Below are 19,943 nucleotides of genomic sequence, written 5' to 3' on the forward strand. Positions count from 1 at the left end.
TTGTAATATTGTCAAAGACCATAGTATTCTCACTTGATGTATCCCAACATATGCATGGCATTTATAACAAATCTGTGAAAATTTGAACTCAATTGGTCGTCGAAGTTGCAAGAGCATAATGAACGAAAAATCACCCTTGTTGCACAAATTTGTGTGATTTCAGATGCTAAAGAAAATTCCCCTGGGGCCCTGAAGCAGACCCTGTACCCCACACCCTAAATGGTATGACTACCCCCCCCCCCCCCCCATTTCAAGACCGATTGACGCCCATGCTATTCTATCTATGAACAGAATTTTGGTAGTAACTTTAACTAGTAAAGTTGCGGTGACCTCCGAATGCCTGTTTGTGTCTTCTTTATTTGACCTTTTCTGTTTCACACCATACTAGACATTACCACCAGTCAACGATAACCTTGTACAGTGTCTAGTCTATAGGCATGCTTATAAAAATTGCATCCACATTTGTCTTTGATATTAAATGACCTGTTCTAATATGACTTTTTAACTAATTAATTGGCAAGTGAGGCTTTCTGACAGCCTGCATCAATTATGTCCTAGTACCAGCTAAATATAGGTAAATGTACACGATTATAATTACCTATAAATAGTAAATATACGATTACAATACATTATTTTCCCGAAGACGAGCAGAGTCTGTTCGAAATTTCAAGTTAGACCACACCGGCTCTTTTCAGAGCCAAAAACTCACGCAAAAGAGATTGTATTCATGGTTGTAGCTGTGAGTTCACTATTACCATGATTACTACATTGTAGTTAATTCTTATCTTGTTTCCACACCGTGGAAAGCTTCAAACACCACTTTTAAACAGCTACCTGAGCGGAATGTTTTCAACAGAAATGATATTTTCACTTGGTTATAATGCACTTGTTCACCATTTTAATGTAATTTTGATATGTGTACACTTCTGAACTTTTCGTAATTATCGAGTAAAAAATCAGGCCCCTACCTAAAGGTTTTTTGGATAAACTAAAAACACTTCTGCTGTTGAGAGCAGGCGTCAAAGGACAATGCCGCTGACGTAATTTGTGGGAGTTTGCTTTGTTATACATCCACGCTGCAACAAAGCGGCTTTATCTACTTATGACGTTTTGAGAGTGATTACATAACGGGGCTTTTCGCAAATCTCGCAGAAAAGCTCTGGACAAGGGCATACAAAATGATTGTTTTTTTACACAATTGAAACCTATTTATAATCCTATGACTCGATTTCCTTATTCATCAAAAACATTTCAGGTGGAATTCAGCAAAGTTCACGACTTGACATTTTCGTTAAAGCAGGTCTTTAAGTACAAGGATACTTCATATAAAAGTAGGCTGCAACAATGTAGACTTTTTGGCTCACAAGAGGGCAGGCTTCATATTGAACAATGCATCTGTCAACCAGTACAAACTCTGCCGATCAAATGTTTGCTGAGCCATGTGTATTCAGCTAGTCATTTTATGCCAAAATCTTTCCTACAATTTTCTAAGAATTCAGCTATCAGTTTGGAGGTTATTTTTAAACCTCATGTGACAAAAATCATTCAAAATAAATACAAAAGCCTAAGAATTCAGCAATAATTTTGGAGAGTTTTTAAAAAATCCTTTTGCGTCATGAATAAAGGACATATGAAGGCAACAAAAATAACCCAGTTTTTAACAGCAAACAAAAATTACGCTAACCAGAATATAGTCACCAGCCAAATGCCATTTCTCAAATAACATTTTTGACCCGTATCCTGCTGATTTTTCTTAGTGGGCAATTTGTAAGCATTATTTTCTAAACCCCTCAACCCCTCCCTCATCAAAAATTAACGACCCCACAGAAATCAACTCCTCAGAGTCGGACACTTTCCTTCCGCTAAATACACAGCTGTGATGAATCCAATGTCTCTCCAGTCATTTACAAGTAAACTTCATTAAAGTTTCAGTAAGCATGAATAGCAAAGCGCGATGCAGGCAGGTTTTACTTAGTCACCCTTGCACCAGTCCCTATGACTTATTAAACAAACGCCTACACTGTAGCTTTATGCCTAGCATTATGATTTCCTGTCATAAGATTGTTGATTTGTTTTATTGCGGTGGTGGCTGGAACATTTGATTCAACACCCTGACATCAAAAGCAGCTGGTGATTTGTTGATGCACAGGGGGAAAAAAAATATAAAAAAATAGCTCCCCTCCCTTACAGGTTAAGTGGCATTGGAACTCTGGAAAATATTTGCTTAGAAAAAGAAAAAAATTGTTAGCTTCGCGAAAGACTCCTTTGATAAGTGGTAGTTCTGAGGAAAACCGGTGGTTGACAACTCAACGTTTCAATCTGTATGCTCTGATGGTCTTTAGGAGGATACTGATCGCAGTGTTTAAACAGCCAATAAAGGATGATCTCAAATATATAGATATTACAGTTTTCTAACAGCTGCAGTCCATCCAGGAAACATAAAAAATATGAGGAGTCTCTTACTCCAAGGTAAAACATGGTAAAAGGGTTTTCTCCAGAGCGCTCCAAGCCAAAATTCTGAAAAACGTGGGGTCAAACAAACCCGCGCGACAAAGGAATCGTGATGTCTATTTGGTCATAAAAAGGTGACAGTTGACATATTGAGATCATCCTTTATTGGCTCTTTAACCACTGGTTCTTCTCAGAATCAACACTACTCAAAAGAGATTTACACGAAGACCGCGTTCCCACTGGATCCACAATTGCGAGATTGTGATCCCGCAACAAGATTAGTTGTAGGCGTGAAATCACGCGGTCGCGTTCCCACTTGAGTGTGATCGTGCGTTGATCCCCCTTTCTGGGAACGGAAGTGGGTTGAAAAGAACACTGTTTCGCTAGTGAATTGCGGGGTCTGATCGCCCTTTGCGTTCCCACTAGACTTTTGATCGCCCATTAATCCGAAAGGGTGATCAGATCCCGCTTTAATCTTACTCCCGAGGAGGATCAAAATTGCACGGTCAAATCCTCATCGCCCTCGCGTTCCCACTGGAGCTTATTTCTCTTTGATCGCCCTTTGATCGCCCCAGATCAATGCGGGGTCCAGTGCGAACGAGGTCATAGTGCTACAGCAAAAACCTCGCCTGTATATACTCCAACCATGCAAAGTTTCAAATCCAATTATTATGTATTTTGCTCTTAAATAAAAACTGATAGTAGAGTTGGTAATTGGCTTTTGGGCACCGTAAACATTCTGTTGTTTGAATATGTGTGATTTACACTTGAGCATTCAAACTGATGCTGACACCAGACACTACCAGTTTCAAAATAATTAGCTACCAACGGGGGTTGAACTGTAATTTTGATTTGACAGCTTTGTGAGATCGGTTTGTGATTCCCATAATTACTATATACCAAGTAAATAGAAGGCGCTCCCCAATGTGCTCAAACTAGTGTTGAGTTTGGCAGGTTTATCAGAAAGTTTCAAGTGAAGCTAGGGGGGCTTTTGATGATGCTGGTTTTAAAGGTACATGTAGAGTGATAGATTGTTTTTTTGTCAACGTAACAATGATAGCCTTTGAGAAAGACTCCTTGGGTCAATTTTTTTCATATACCCTCAGTTCTCTTGGTTGGTAAGTTGTTTACAACAGCTATTCTACACCGACCCTTACAAATCTGAGAAATTGTACATGAATTGTTTCTCAGATTTAATCTTCAAAGTGAAAATTTTCTCAAAATGCTATACTATTGGACGCTGCTGCAGGCTTCTAACCAATAGTTTTGATTGCCATCAATTCTAAGAGCGATTACCAAACGATATACCCTCCCTTTAAAGGCAGTGGACACTATTGGTAATTGTCAAAGACTAGCCGTCACAGTTGGTGTATCTCAACATATGCATAAAATAACAAACCTGTGAAAATTTGAGCTCAATCGGTCATCAAAGTTGCGAGATAATAATGAAAGAAGAAAACACCATTGTCACATGAAAATGTGTGCGTTTAGATGGTTGATTTCGAGACCTCAAGTTCTAAATCTGAGGTCTCGAAACCAAATTCATGGAAAATTACTTCTTTCTCGAAAACTATGGCACTTCAGAGGGAGCCGTTTCTCACAATGTTTTATACCATCAACCTCTCCCCATTACTCATCACCAAGTGAGGTTTTATGCTAATAATTATTTTGAGTAATTACCAATAGTGTCCACTGCCTTTAAGCTAGACTCTAATTGTTTTTTTTTTTCACCCAGTGATTTGGAATAATGAGTAATGCTTGGGCTATACTTCCCCCCCCTTGGGAGTGTTCATTTTCCTCAGAGATACGGCAAGATTTCCTTCCTTGCTTGTCTCATAAACTGTATCTCATTAGAGTTATACAGTAAATGACACCTTCATTCTTGGTCTTTGTCGAGGTCTTGGACTTCAGGCCTGGCGGTCAACAAATAAAATAAAAATTGTCATCTATTGAAACCAACAGTTTTCTTAAAGTGACTTTGAATCGTAAAGCCCAACCTTTGAATAACCCTTTCCTCTGACAGGACTTAAGTTTAATCAAGTCATAAAACTCATCCAATTTGGGGGTTTGTAAAAAAGATAAACAAATAAAAAATGCTCATCTATTGAAACCAATATTTTTCCAAAAGTAGACCTTTGAAGGACCTTTTCAAACAGACAGGGTCTGAAACAGTGAAGTCATAAATCCCTCTATCAAACTGTGTGGGTTTGTTAGTTCATCTTATGAGACTTGACGGATGGGGTGTTAATTCTCATGTTCATACTTTAAGCATAATATGTACACATCCATCCCTAATTCCTATTATGTATTGCCAAAGACTGTATTCAGTGACAGTCTCATCAGGGTATTGTCTTGAATATTTAATGAGTAAACGACAGTTAACTTATTGTAATTTGGTGCAGAGTCAAACTTTTCGTAGAAAGAGTTATTTGTGAGAGTTGATGAAGTGGCAAGGCTGAAATGTTTTTGATTCCCTTGCTGTAAAATTACATTCCTTTTAAAGGGAGGTGGGGCTAATGGCAGGCCCGGTACCTCAAAATGTTACACCTTATTAACAGGTGCAAGGCTTCCTACCAAGTAGGTTTGTAGGGTCATTAAATGTGTGGAATAATTACCAGAGGTACACCCTTTAAAGGCAGTGGACACGATTAGTAATTACTCAAAATAATTATTAGCATCAAACCTTTCTCTGTAAATGAGTAATGGGGAGAGGTTGATGGTATAAAACATTGTGGGAAACGGCTCCCTCTGAAGTAATGTAGTTTTCGAGAAAGAAGTGCAATTTTCCACGAATTTGATTTCGAGACCTCAGAATGAGAATTTGAGGTCTCGAAATCAAGCATCTGAAAGCGCACAACTTCGTGTGACAAGGGTGTTTTTTCTTTCATTATTATCTCGCAACTTCGACGACCAATAGGAGACTTTCCAACGCTAGGCGGCAGCAGACATACCGGGTAAATTTCCATTGTTTACGTAGTTCTGAACATGCGCATAATTCTGAGAACAATGGATTTACCCGGTAAGTCTGCTGCCCTCTATCGTCCCAGAAAGTCTCCCATTGAGCTCAAATTTTCACAGGTTTGTTATTTTGTGCATATTATGTTGAAATACACCAACTGTGAAGACTAGTCTTTGACAATTATCAATAGTGTCTAGTGTCTTTAAAGAATGAACGTTGGGCACAGCGTTCATGGTGTATGGACCAGTACCAATCCAGTAGCGATAGACCACAATTCAGGCATAATATGCTTCCTTGCACCTGGTCCGGTTTGCCCTGGGGGAAAATCAGATAAATTGTTATAAGGTCTCGCGGCCTTCACTGTGTGTAGATGTAGGTCAAACCCTTGCACTGAAAATGTTCCTACTTGTTTTCCCATACCCAAATATCGTGTTTGATAATTGTCACTTTGATCTGTCTCTAGCACCATCCGTTAATACATATCTAATCTATAGCACAATTTCTTAGTGACAAATCAAACAATGAATCTGTCAATGATCTGTGTACAAAATGTCAACAAGTCGACAGTTATCTTCCCTTTAACTAACGATGTATTTTGGTTTTGTGCGTTTTACAGGAAGACACCGTCAGTCAATTAAGGAACGAGTTATCCTCATTACACGCTGATAAAGATACAGCGATAAAAGTGAAACAACGCCTACTTGAAGAGGTTTGTATATTGCCCCTATCCATTTTCTGCAATTTTACCAATAAGCCATTGCAAGTCAACTATGAATAATGACGTCTGTTACAATGACTTTCTTGCGGAGTCACAATGTACCGTTCACATTGAATTCCTCCGACTATACAATGAAGAGACATTTGCTATGTCAAATGGTTCGGGGCAAGCTTTTGCATAGCAACCTCCAGATGAGCAGACTCTGGTGCCATTGTGCCAAAAGCCCTTTTCACACGGCCAAAATGTAGCCAGGGTCCCTTGCTACAAAATTAGCAATGTTGGACAAGATTTGACAAGGGACCCTGGACACTCCACAAATTATTGTACTTTCACACAAGGTGCATTTTGTAAAATCTTACAACCATGCTACAATGTAGCAAGGGACCCTTGCTAAATTGCTCTCGTGTGAAAGGGGCTAAACATATTCATTCAGAATTGTTTATGGGTGTTCACTACTCCTAGAACTACATGTATGACCCACTATCATCTTCACGATAGGTTTGTTAGTTAATGCATGTTGGGATACGGCAAGTGAGAAGACTGGTCTTTGTCAATAACCGAAAGTGTTCAGTGCCTTTAACATAATAATTACACAGTTTCATAAATCACTTCAGCTTCTTATAGGTTCGTTTGAGGACACTGCTATAAAAAAGATCTTACAAACAGTGTCCACATACACTTTAATGTCACTAAGCAATAATGAAATACGGCAAATAAAGTAAAAACACCCTATCCAAGACACAAATGCTTTCATATCCCAATGGCATACTTTGTGTGGACACCAAACAATGGTGTTTTGCAGTCCTGACTGCTTTCGTCATACACTTAATTACAAACTGCACACCAGGGAATCGTAGATAGATCCTTTCTTCTACAGCTTTGTTAAAGGCACTCAACACGTTTGGTAATTACTCGGTAACGAGCAATGGAGAGCTGTTGATGGTATAAAACATTGTGAGAACTGACTCCCTCTGAAGTAATGTAGTTTTTGAGAAAGAGGTGATTTGTCACTCAAATATTTGAACCTGAAAAAGACTTCAGGCCTGAAGCCTTTATCAAGCATCTGAGAGCACACGCATTTGTGCAACAAGGGTGTTTTGTCTTTGATTATTCTCTTGCAACTTGGATGACCGATTGACCAATTTTCACAAATTGTTTATTTAGTTTGAAAACTTACTTGTTAGGCCCTATAACGTGCAATGGAGAGCTGCTGATAGTATGAAACGATGTGAGCACCGGCTCCCTCTTTAGTAACACAGTTTTCAAGACTTCAGGCCTGAAGCCTTTTGTAGGCTTCTGAAACCATATCAATATGTGTGACAAGGTTTTTTTTTTTTTTATTCTCTTGAAAATTCGACGACCATTTGAGTCAAAATTCTCACTTTGTTATTTTATGCATAATGTTGGGATACACCAAGTGAGAATACTGGTCTTTGACAATATTACCAAAACGTGTGCAGTGCCTTTAAAAAACGAAATTAAATCAGAATCACAGTTCGATCACTCGAGACTTAACAAAGACTTGAGTTATTGCCCAACTCCCAATCCTGTCGTCCATCCTCTCAGTGACCTTTATCACATCATCTTATTTTCAAAATCTCGCTTCAGTTTCATCCCTCCCTCATGGTTTCAACCTTATTTGTTTTTCTTTACGCTTCTATTTTCAGCCACCAGTCTCCCTATAAGCTTGAAAGATAAGTCAACCTCGTTTGAGAATCTATTTTGACATGTTTAGTGGATGGGGAGACTTTTTTTTTTTTTTTTTAAAGTTTTAGTGCAACTGTTGCCGAAAATTGATTCAGCGGTTGAATATTACGGAGTTCTTATACAGCATTTTATCATACCCATTTTTTAACAGGGCTAGGCAGAGCCATGTTTTGAATTAAAAAAACCCATTAATGTAGCACATTCACAAGCCATTGCCAGAAACCGGAAAAACATTGGGGCAAAACCCTTCTCTTTGCGATAAGTGTAACTGGGTGCTTATTATGTGCATTACACAAGACACATGACCAACGGATTTATGTCCCATTTGAAGGTCGAAGCAATAATGGTGAAGTGTCTTGCTTTACGGACACAAGTGTCAAAACCGGGAGTCAAACCCACACTCTGCTGATCGGAAACACCAGAGCTCGAGTCCGGTGCTCATACAGTTATACAGATTTACTATCAATACACTAGTTGTTGATCTTTTTGACAACTGATTTTTTAAAGCTGCCTACCAAACATGCCAAAGTTTCAAAATATGTGATGAAGAGGTGAAACAAGAAAGGTAGGCCTATTAATAATATAAGAATAATTTATTTGTTGATGGTAAATATTAATTTTTTCTTTGGCTGGTTAGGTGAACCTTGCGGTCGATGGTATGTCAGAAGAAAGAGGAAAACTGCACCAGGAACTTACACAGGCAAAGGTGAGTTTGAATCATTTGAATCACCCTAATATACAAAATATATCACTTTTGATTTCCCCTTTTTTTATTTCTGTTTCGGGAATCTAGAATGGATAGATGTATAAAACAGAGCCAACTTTCACAGAGCTTATTGAGCAGACAATACTGCTTAACAATTTTCTGCTTAGCACAAACAAGCAGGACACCAGTCAGAAATGGTACAAGTGATATGGTGTTTTGACTGGTAACCTTATTCTGGTAAGCATAATTTTGTTGTGCTTAAGCAGCTCTATGAAATTGGGCCCCATCTAGCTAAGTGTACACGCACTCAAAACATAGGCAATGCAAAGTCAAACAAGTGTGTACATGTACATGTACTTATCACGTAAGTTTTTATTAATTTTGCAATTTTCAAAGTCATTACCAAACGTAAACAGACCTTTTGAAAGCGCACCTAAGAAATACTTTTAAAGAAGTTTGCTACTGTAGTTAATGCGGTGTTTTATGAAGTCTGGATCCCTTTTTCTCTTTCCCAGTTGGAGGTGACCAGTCTCGGGCAAGATAAACAGTACTTGGAGGGGGAGAATAGTCGGTTAATGGAGAGGGTCTCCGCTATGGAACAGCAACAGGTAGGTTGTACGTACGTAGGTGTCGGTGAAAATCAGACTTGAGACACTCACTGAAATTCTGGGATCCACTCAGAAGCTTCATGACCGGGTATCTTCACTCTACCAGGGGCATGTTGCGGAATTTCGAAATACCGCTTTACCATAATTGCTTTGTAAAAGAGTTCGGTACATTCTGCCCTATCAGCCAGGCTCCTGGTGGATGAAACCCACGCCTGTATACTAACGGTCTGTGAAGGCCCAGGAGTAGGTGGCAACGTGATCCTGGTAGAGTGATTTATGGGTTGATAGCCCAACGTGGCCGTCCAGCCTTGTGATGTAAAAGTGATCTCTCTTAAAAATAAAAAAAAATAAAAAAATAAGGCAATGGAGAGGGATTCAAGGGGCTTTATGAGTAAAGTTTTGAAAAAAGTACAAATTTGTGACGTTAGACGAATAGAGCGATCCACTAAGCTCCGCCCCCTTGCGTAATCACAACGCAACGAAGGTCCGACAAATAAGGTCCGACATGCATGCGCGTATCTAGGCGCACGCGGCAGAGTTGTGCAGAAAGTCATTAGAGAGCCCCACGTGTTCTTGCTCACACGTGTGTCGTGGGCGGAGCCTATTGGATGAGGGGTCTATTTACAGCCTATTGTTGATGAAGGAATACAAAAATTAATTCTCTCTGGTAATTTGCGAAGCGAAAATCACAACATTTTTTTTTTGCTAGGACTCACAACAGAAGGTTCAGTCGACGATTGCGGAGTTGTTAGAGAGCAAGAATCGTCTGGCCTACGATAAAGGGCGTCTCCAGAACCGCGTGGATCAACTGCAAGGAGAGATGGCATCCTTGGCCGGTGCACAAGCTGATGTTCATCAACTGAAGAAAGTTAATGACATCATGCAGGCACAGTTATCAAAGGTACAGATAACAGTAATCAAAACGATCAACGGTTAACATTTTATTGTTATTTTTCAGTAAGGTGTTTTTTGTACACTTCTTGTTCAAAAACAACTCCCAGTTTTATACCAATTTTGTCTTCGACTTATAAGCTTTTTGAAGATGACTGTCTTCTAGGGTAACTGTGAACAACAATTAAGTGAGCTTTTTGTTTTTCATGACACTACTAGTGTGCCGATAAACAAGAAATTGTTTATTTATAACTATGAATACATCCTAGTTTTTATACAAATTTTGCTAAGTTAGTAGTCCCAGCTGATTTTATATACCTTTCGCCCAGAGTGTATAAGCAGGACAGTTCTTTTCAGAACTGAGAAGTCTCCTGAAAAATCTGATAATCTACTCCGCAGTAGTTTAGTATAAAGCAAGAAAGTTCTCAAAGAACAAACTCTACCTGGTAAGTAGATACACACATGGTGTTACCTCAAACCAAATATCCATCGATACCTCACCATGCAATGTCTCATTTCCCATAAAAAAAAACTGCTCAATTATATATTTACTTGTAATCAAATATCAAATTGGAAGATATTGATGTAATTCTCTATGTAAACAAACATTTTCTTTTTTTGCCGACAGACATCGGGGGAACTGAGTTCAGCCAGAATGGATGTCCAGAGGCTAGAGGGCAAGTTGCGACAGGTGAATAAACCTCCTACTCCTGATGCTGTGTCAACAGCAACGGCAATCAGCCGTGTCATTTGGGAAATGGGGGGATCTTTTTTTTATTATGACTTGCACTTGTGCAGGGTGTACATTGTGGTTCAACCCTAGTGTTTTTTTTGTGTCGGAAAGTTCATACATGTGTACTTTTGTTTTGCTATTTGGATCCAACTTTGAAGTGATGGGTTTCAGTTTTGTGTGTACCCTAATCAATTAAAGGGATAGATAGTTAAATTGAAATCTTCAGAAGTCCTAGATTGTATGAATTAGTTTTAGGTATGGAATTTTTTAACTGCAATCTGGGGTGAAGTAGGATTTGAAACTTTTCATGGTGGAAATACGATATAATAATAATAATAATAATAATAATAATAATAATAGAAATATAGAAAGGTTTGCGGTAACACCATGTAATGACTATCTCTAAATGAGTGGGGGTGGTTCTGAACAGAACCGTTGGTTTCAACTCAACGTTTCGATCGGTATACTCTGATCGTCTTCTTTAGAAATCTGGGGTTAGTTTACAGGGGTCTTTCTTTATGGTATGTGAAACAAACAACGGCATAATGACACATTGTACCATACCTGCCACCTGTTAAAATATAATTGGAATTGTCAAGAATTTTGAGATTACAGGCCGCAATTTTTTTTTTAAACATTGGTATTTCTGACAAGAGACAGCATTGAAGAAGATCAAAAAGTTTTGGCAAATCAGGGTACCAATGTAATTGATGTAAACAAACACTCGGTGAAAACGTTGTATACTTACCCAAGTTTTTGTGGCCAAACTCAGAATATTCATTTTAGTTTTTACCCATACACCGATGTCAGTAAGCACTGTATACTCAGTACGTACCGGAGTTCTGTGAAAAGAAATCACAGGCATGTTACACTGTACTCGAGTGGGATTCGAACTTACACCGTTGCAATTCTAGAGCAGATCGAGATTGCCCGGTGGCTAGAGGCAGTTTGAATCCTAACTCTGAATATCAACAGTTATGAATATGACTTTGTTTACATTTTTTTCTTACTTTCATTCACCTACAGGAGCGCGATTTGTCTGACAGAAAGGAGAAAGATTTCACCCTAGCCATCCAGGCAAGAGACGAGGCTTTCAATGAGTGCCAAAAGGTCAAAGGTCAAATTCAGGTCATGGAGGAGCGGGAAAAACAAAAGGTAAAAAAATAAACTAAGGCCGTGTCTAAATAATGGCTACGGCTGCGGCTAGATTTCCGCGTCACTGTGCATTGAGGTATAGGAAGTCCTTAGCAACACCCTTAGCAACAGTCGTAGCCGTACATGTAGCTGTAGCCGCCAATTCGGACCTGGCCTGATCCTAATTTTTGTTCCCGTAAAGACAGTGGACACTATTGCTAATTGTCAAAGACCAGTCTTCTCACTTGGTGTATCTCAACATATGCATAAAATAACAACCCTGTGAAAATTTGAGCTCAATTGGTCGTCGAAGTTGCAAGTTAATTATGAAAGAAAAAACACCCTTGTCACACGAAGTTGTGTGCTTTAAGATGCTTGATTTCGAGACCTCAAATTCTGAATCTGAGGTCTCGAAATCAAATTCATGGAAAATTACTGCTTTCTCGGAATCTGCGTCACTTCAGAGGGAGCCGTTTCTCACAATGTTTTATTCTATTAACAGCTCCCCGTTATCAAGTAAGGTTTTATGCTAATAATTATTTTGAGTAACTACCACTAGTGTCCGTTGCTTTAAGTACAGTACCAACCGAAAGTGAGTAATCCCACATAGGGGATCCCTCTGTGGAGGGGAGTCACTCCAATGACTTATACCGACATAATTGTTTCCTCTCCCAGGCCGCTAGCTTTCAGAGGAGCCTCACTGATGCCAAGGATGATCAGACCAAGATAGCGTCTACCTTGGAGGGGGTGATGGTATCGCACAAACAGCTGCAGACAGCGGTGGAGAACTTACAGACCGAGCTGGGCCGTAAGGACAGTGAGCTGGTCACACTCAGGAAGGAGAGGTTGGTATTTGCCACCCCCCCCCCCAAAAAAAATCCATTTCCCCCCCCCCAAAAAAAAAAACACCTGGTCCCACAAGTTTCAGATGCTTGAATTCGAGACCTCTTGTTTACATGTTGTTGTTGTTGTGGTTGTTGTTTACAGGGATAGCAGACAGAAGTCCATGGCAGCACTACAGAGAGAGGTAGAGAAACTTCAAACTAATCTCGTAACCATGGAGACGCAAGAAGGTGGTCAGGTAAACAAATTATAAAAACCCAGTGCCCTGGACATAATGTGCGGACCCATTCAAACTCATTTCCCTTTAAAGACAGTGGACACTTGGTAATTTTTCAAAATAATTATTATCATAAAATCTTTCTTAATTACGAGTAATGTGTAATTATGAGAATTGGCTCCCTCTGAAGTGACGTAGTTTTTGAGAAAGAAGTAATTTTCCGCAAATTTGATTTTGAGACCTCAGATTTAGAATTTGAGGTCTCGAAATCGAGCAACTGAAAGCACACAACTTCTTGTGACAAGGTGTTTTTTCTTTCATTATAATCTCGCAACTTCGACGACCAATTGAGCTCAAATTTCCACAGGTTTGTTATTTTGTGCATATGTTGGGATACACCAAGTGAGAAGACTGGTCTTTGACAATTACCAATAGTGTCCGGGGTCTTTGAACCCGTTTTCATTTAACTGCAATTAGCCATAGAGCTACAGTCGAACCACTTGACCATAATCACAATCCCATGTATGCTCTGATTGGTTGTTTTTCTGTAGTTGGACAACGTTCGCAGTGAGCTGAGCAGAGTGAGCAACGACAAGCTGAAACTAAGTCGCACTGTGGATGACCTGCTTCAAACCAACGGTCAACTTCAGTCAACGGCTGAGAGACTACAGAGTCAACTTGAGAAACGTAATCACAAGTACAAGCTCTTACAAGAAGCCAGGTATAAGATCCTTTACTATACCTCCAATCAATTTGAACAGTTATAAGATTTGTTTGAATTTAATCTTTACCATGTTTACTGACTATAATTTTGGTTGTACCGTAACACTGATGTGTGTTAGCACTGTATACTTAGTCTTTTTCCCAACATCCCAACATAATAATAATAATAATAATAATAAGACTTGTAATGCGCACATATCCACCCTGCTGGGTGTTCAAGGCGCAGTAAAACCAAAAACAAAACAAAAACAAAACACAACACAAAGAAAAACAGACACAACAAAATTAGTCATTGAAAACCTGTGACATAAGATAAGTTTTGAGAAGAGACTTGAATTTTGCAGTACAAAGACAAGATCGAAGATTAAGTGGTAGAGAGTTCCAGATGCGTGGCGCGGCTGAAGAAAAAGACCTGTCACCCCATGAGTGTCGAGACTTGGGTTCAATGAGGAGAAGCATAGAACTTGATCGAAGATTCCTTGATGGAGTGTAAACTTGAAGCAGTTCAGAAATATATATCCCACATCCCAACATCCCACATCCCAAGGCATCTTCGCATGTGTACAGTGTATTGTTAATGGTGTTGGTTTCATGTCATCACTGCGCAGTGTGTTCAAATGAGGACATATTATTATAATAGATGTTAAATTTGTATCGGGGATAAAGAATATCAAATTTGGTTTTTACCCATACACCGATGTGTTAGCACTGTATACTGTGATATTTTTTTCACAGGACTCGGGAAAGTACTGAGTATACAGTGCTAACACACATCGGTGAATGGGTAAAAACCAAAGTTGACATGTGAATAACTCATTAATGGATTAATAAAAAAAATTAAAAAATCATATGGCTTAAAGGTACCCAATTTAATTCGCAAAAGCAAAACAAAACAAGTTCTAGAGCACTCAGAAAATAAGTTACGCATGAGAGGGATTTATGAAAGCAATAAAACCTAAACTTATATAGCGCCCTAATCATGTAGCATGGCATTATGAACAAATTAAAAAATAAGAAGCAGAATAATTTCATGAGGAGTAACAAAAAAGTTTTAAAAACAGTTCTAAAAGTTCTTTAAACAAATCTAGTTTATCTGCTGCCACCAAGGATATCTCACCCACCCCCTCAATTTATATTTTAGGAGTAGAGAACAGTCAAGTCTTCAGGAGCAGCTCCACTCCACCGAAGACCGTCTACACTCCCTCCAGCAGCAGCTAGCTAGCAAGAGAGACTCCTCCATCAAGAATGCGACCAAGGAGCTAGCCCACATACAGCAAACCAATACAGACCTCATGACTAGGGTCAAGGAGCTCTCACGGACCAACGCAGACATTCTGAAGAAGGTCGCTAGCCTGGAAGAGACTTGTGGAAAGCAGCGGGATAGGATTCATAGTCTGAAGTCGCAGCTGGAGGGAAGTCACAGGCTAAGGAAAACCAACACGGAGATGACTGAGAAGGTACAAGTTTGTATTTGTAAATCAACTCCAGTGCCCACTTTAAGCAGAAAATTCTGCTCAGCAGAACTAATGCTTGATATAACCGAGTTTAGCTGGTGCACTATAGGTGCACACTGCAAATGGACTAAGAAAATTTGATGCTCTATTAATTGGTGCTTTTCTGGTGTCCATTGGTGTAGGGTTTGTTTTGATTCTCTTTTGGTGCAGAAAACGGGTGAACCAAACGTTCACCAGAACTGCACTGCACCAAACCATGCAAACAGGTTGGGTTGGACCGAGGGCACAGAGTTGCCAACTTTCTCTGATTCTGCGAAAAAGTTTCTTGAAAATAAACTCGTCTTTCACTGGTTCACTACAGATCAAAGACATCAACCGTCAGCTGTCTGAGATGGAAGCAGCTAAACGAGAGTACGCCAGGAAGAACAACGAGCAGGCTAAGACCATCTCTAGCTTTGTCAATCAGGTGTCGGAGTTACAGGCTGATCTGCTGGCCATATCCGGGGTACAGGACAGCATGTCAGAAGCCTCCAGGTAAGGGTCAACCAGCCCCATCCCCCCAGTCCCTGCCCCACAATTTTTTTCCAAATCATATTACAAAAACCATATCAACTCGCTTTTCATTAGTACCCTGGTAAATTTGCCAATAACATTGCTTAAATCTTTCTCAGCCCCTGGGGAGTACACAGCACTGAGCTGCCATGGGCCTCCAAAGGCTTTTCCAAAGACAATGTGAACCTCGACCCTCGCAGGTACCCGTTTAGTACACCCCTGGGTCAAGAGAAGCAATTATAGTACAGCATCTTGTTCAAGGGTACAAGTGTCATGACCGGGATTCAAATCCATTCTTTGTTGACTTAACCAACAGAACTTGAATTCCATGCTCTAAACCATTCCACCATGACATCCTATTACTTGGTGGAAGAGTTCTGGCGAATAATTGCTTGGTTCATACTAAGTTTAGAGCTGCATTGAGCTACTGATGAACCCCTTTGTGTATTTTATTCTCGTGTAGGAAGAAAGACGAGCAAGTTGAGAAAGAGCGATTGCGGCGTGAGGAGATTCAACTGAAGGCCAAGGAGCTCCAGAAGAAGTTGATTCAGCTACAAGAAGAGAAATCCCAGGCAGAGGTGAAGCTTCTAGAAGCCAGCAGCGAGTCCTTCCAGGTAAGCCCCAGGCCAAATTAATAACAGTGGCTTCTTATATAACGCCTATTTTCGTCACTCGGTGACAGTCAAGGCACTTCAACATTCAGTATTCTCCTGCAAGGTATGTGGGACTACTTTTGAATTATGAGACCTGCTTATTTAACGTAGCACCATGCAATGGTTTACAAGGTGGCGCAATATGCTGCCAATCAAACCAGGAACACTAGCGCAAAAAACCCACCTCTGTTTTTATTAGTGCACAACACAATAGACCAACAGCTGTACGTCCCATCCGAAGGACGAAGCATCTTGCTTAAGGACACAGGTGTCATGACTCGGACTTGAACCCACCCTAACAGAAACACCAGAGCTTGAGTACGATGCTCTTAATCGCCAATAACTTTGATACAGTAGCATCGGAAGGTTAGCATGCCTGTTGCTTTGCTAACGGTTAGCACCGCAATGAAATGAACACTCGTACAGTAAGCACAAATCGTACGATAAGCAGCTCTATGAAATTGGCCCCAAGTTGTTTTTGACTTTCCTACCACTTTTCTGAATCAGTTTTTTCTTGTTGTCTCAATAAGCAACTACCTAAAACCTTTACTTTAACCACGCTTCATCTCTTTGGAAACACGCTTTTGTTATTCCCCGGGAGCTGAGATAATAAGGAATGAATTAAATGGCCAAGTGACCATAGTTGAAAGTGCTCTGAGATGCCCTATGGGTGTGAAAAGCCCTATAGATATAGAAACTGGTTGTAATTATTATTATTATTATTCCCCCTCTATCAGATTTCAGCCAATCTTCACGAGGCCCAGTCGTGGTTTAAGACTCGATACGAGACCCTCCAGAAGGAGTTGGTGGAGGCTCGACAGCGTCAGTCCCAGCTGGAGAAGAACAACACGGAGCAGCAACAGAAGCTTCTAGAGGAGAGAATGAAAGCCGCTGAGCAGGCTCAGAAAGCTAGAAATATGATGAGAGTAAGTGCTTTTGGTATCGCCATTTATCTACTTAGAGCAACTGGACGCGCTAGAAGTCTAAAGATCGACTGGTGCAGTCGTTCAGAACAACTTCCAGGCACCTCGGTTTCAGACGTTGATCTTTTCATGAGCCGAACCCTAATGTAAAAGTTGTGTCAAGTTTGCCTCTCTGAAACCAAAATTTAATTGGGTCAACCCAGAGTCGCTCCTAATCAATTTGGTTCTACGCGACTGTTGAGCGCCTGTCTGAACCGGGTGTTAGCTATGTGTGTGTCTACTTGTTAGGTAGATTATGTTCTTTTGAGAACTTCTATTCTATACCGCGAAGTAGATTTTTGTGATTCCGACGACTACTCAGCTCTGAAAAGAACTGTTCTGTTTATAAACTACTACCTGGAGCGAAGGTAGAAAATCGGCCGGAACTACTACTTTTGCTTTAGTGGATTGGGGGGGAATTCTCGTTATTAATTAGTTCCTTGCTTTCACAAGTAGAATTAATAGATTTAATTAAATTTCCTTCTCCTTAATATTTTCTTTTTTTTCTTTAGGCTAGCAGACACGCTCTCAACCAGTTGTCCAGACAGGCAGAATCCGACGCTCAAAAAACTAAATCCCAGATGACAACGATGGTCCAACGATTGCAAGCAGAGAAAGATCACGCGGCGTACACAGACGGAAAACTCAAGAAATTCATGGTGGGTTGTCTTCGTCAATACAGTTCAATCAGAAATTAGTTTTGTTGGGTTGTAGAAGGTGGTTGTGAAAAGTAAACTGTTTTGACAGTAAAGAAAAACCATCTTGAAGGGAAGGTACACGTTTGCTAACTACTCAAAACAAATATTAACTTAAAAACTGACTAAGTAGCGAGCGTTGGAGAGCTGTTGATAGAATAAAACATTGTGCGAAACGACTCCCTCTGAAGTAACATAGTTTTTGAGAAAGGGGTAATTTCTTACTAAAATAATAAAAGACTTCTAGCTAGAAGTCTTTTATTCTTATCTGAATTTGTCCAATAAGGATGTTTTTTCTTTCATAATTTTCTGGCAACTTCGATGACAGATTGAGCCCAAATTTTCACAGGCTTGTTATTTTATGGTTATGATGGGATACACCAAGTGAGAAGACTGGTCTTTGGCAATTACCAAACGTGTACCTTTCCTTTAAGACTCAAAAGACTATCTCAAATCTTCTGATGCCGAAGCCGTCATTTGTCTGGAATTGATAAAAACAAAAATTTATTAGAGCGGGACTTGAACCAACGACCTCCAGAATAATGTGACGGCGCTCTCTTGCAACCAAGCTATCTAGCATGTTGGCAGTCTCCCTCTTTTTGTCTCTATATCTTTGTTTGAGTGTTTTTTTTCAAATAATAAACCACAAGGGAAACTGATTGGGTAGACTTTTAATATGATTTGGGGTTTAACAAAGAAAAAATGACTAGAGCAGGATTTGAACCAACGACATCTGGATTAATGACGATGCTCTTCCAACTGAGCTATCTAGCCGTTTGTTGGCAGTCTATCTATTTTGTCGCTGATTTGTTTGGGGTGTACATGTAAGTCGAACCTGCGACCTGCCCTGGCACTCTACCAACTGAGCTATCTAACCCATTGTAGGTGGTCTCCCTATTTGTCAATATTCCTGTATTTTGTTCTTAATTTGTGCAATGCTTTCATATAAATTCCCTTGTTGGCTTATCATAAACTCAGTGCTGTCTTCTCTTGTTTTGTTGTTCTTGTAGGACGCTAGTGGACAGTACATCGAGGAACTGGCATTCGAGTTGGATCATTACCGTAGTCATGGAGATACACTCTGACCTATAGACTGTTAAGCCCGGTTCATACTTCCTGCGAATGCGAATGGGAAGCGAGTTTTGGTGACGCAATAATCGACACGCACCCCTTTTCCGAGTGTGTGACGCAATGATATTTGGTTCCCATGAGGCATTCGCAGGAAGTATGAACCGGGCTTTAGGCCGTGTCCGAATTGGTGCCTACAGCTAGGGCTACAGCTAGATTTTATACCAAGACCTTCGTTTGTTGTCATTAAACGGTGTATGTAACTTTTGTAGGACGAAAAACACAATGTCCACAGATTTACACTAAACTTACACAGTTTGAAGATAATGATAGTAGAAAGCTTCCCTGAAAATACTGCGTGCTGAGGTGCTGTAGTTTTTGGGAAATGAGTAAAACAATGTCATGAAAATTATTTTCGTCTCATGAGACGAAAATAATTTTAATCATTTACAAACATATTTTCATTACATTTTTTTACTAATTTCTCAAAAACTACAGCACCTCAGTAAGTAATATTTGAAGGGAAGCTTTCCACTATCATTATCTTCAAGCCCTGTAAGTTTAATGTAAATCTATGGACATTTTAAAAAAGTACCCAAATCTTTTATTAACAGAGCCCATCGGTCTGATGTATAATTTGATGTATATTATGAGAGTTTTGTAATATACAGCTATGCTGCAAAATTAACTTATACATTGCATAATTATTTAAGTTTTTTTTATGAACAGAAGAGTAGACTACATTTTTGTTGAGAAAGTCTTAAACTCTTTTAATTTTTTTTTTACATTTGATATGTTTGTAAAGATATTACCGATACTTTACTTTATATGTAAATTGGCTAATACCTTCCAAAAATTTCCAAAGTACC

The 19,943-nt window shown here is 39.6% G+C and overlaps 1 protein-coding gene across 2 annotated transcripts in view; it reads left to right on the forward strand.

The window, feature by feature from the left end:
* Window positions 1-19,393, forward strand: part of LOC117302614 (coiled-coil domain-containing protein 150-like) — a 55,657-nt gene extending 36,264 nt beyond the window's left edge. The window contains exons 11-25 of one of the 2 annotated variants that reach the window (XM_033786594.1): window positions 6,027-6,119; window positions 8,473-8,541; window positions 9,057-9,149; window positions 9,859-10,050; window positions 10,669-10,731; window positions 11,800-11,928; window positions 12,583-12,752; window positions 12,895-12,988; window positions 13,519-13,688; window positions 14,832-15,147; window positions 15,506-15,678; window positions 16,160-16,310; window positions 17,087-17,275; window positions 17,824-17,970; window positions 19,017-19,393. In XM_033786594.1, coding sequence (XP_033642485.1) covers window positions 6,027-6,119; window positions 8,473-8,541; window positions 9,057-9,149; window positions 9,859-10,050; window positions 10,669-10,731; window positions 11,800-11,928; window positions 12,583-12,752; window positions 12,895-12,988; window positions 13,519-13,688; window positions 14,832-15,147; window positions 15,506-15,678; window positions 16,160-16,310; window positions 17,087-17,275; window positions 17,824-17,970; window positions 19,017-19,091 — 2,124 coding nt within the window. In that variant the 3' untranslated portion in view covers window positions 19,092-19,393. The remainder of the gene's footprint in view (window positions 1-6,026; window positions 6,120-8,472; window positions 8,542-9,056; window positions 9,150-9,858; window positions 10,051-10,668; window positions 10,732-11,799; window positions 11,929-12,582; window positions 12,753-12,894; window positions 12,989-13,518; window positions 13,689-14,831; window positions 15,148-15,505; window positions 15,679-16,159; window positions 16,311-17,086; window positions 17,276-17,823; window positions 17,971-19,016) is intronic. The other variant, XM_033786593.1, reaches the window with a different exon arrangement.
* Window positions 19,394-19,943: the final 550 nt, after the last annotated feature.

Source organism: Asterias rubens, chromosome 18 (assembly GCF_902459465.1).
Source record: "Asterias rubens chromosome 18, eAstRub1.3, whole genome shotgun sequence".
NCBI lineage: Eukaryota > Metazoa > Echinodermata > Asteroidea > Forcipulatida > Asteriidae > Asterias > Asterias rubens.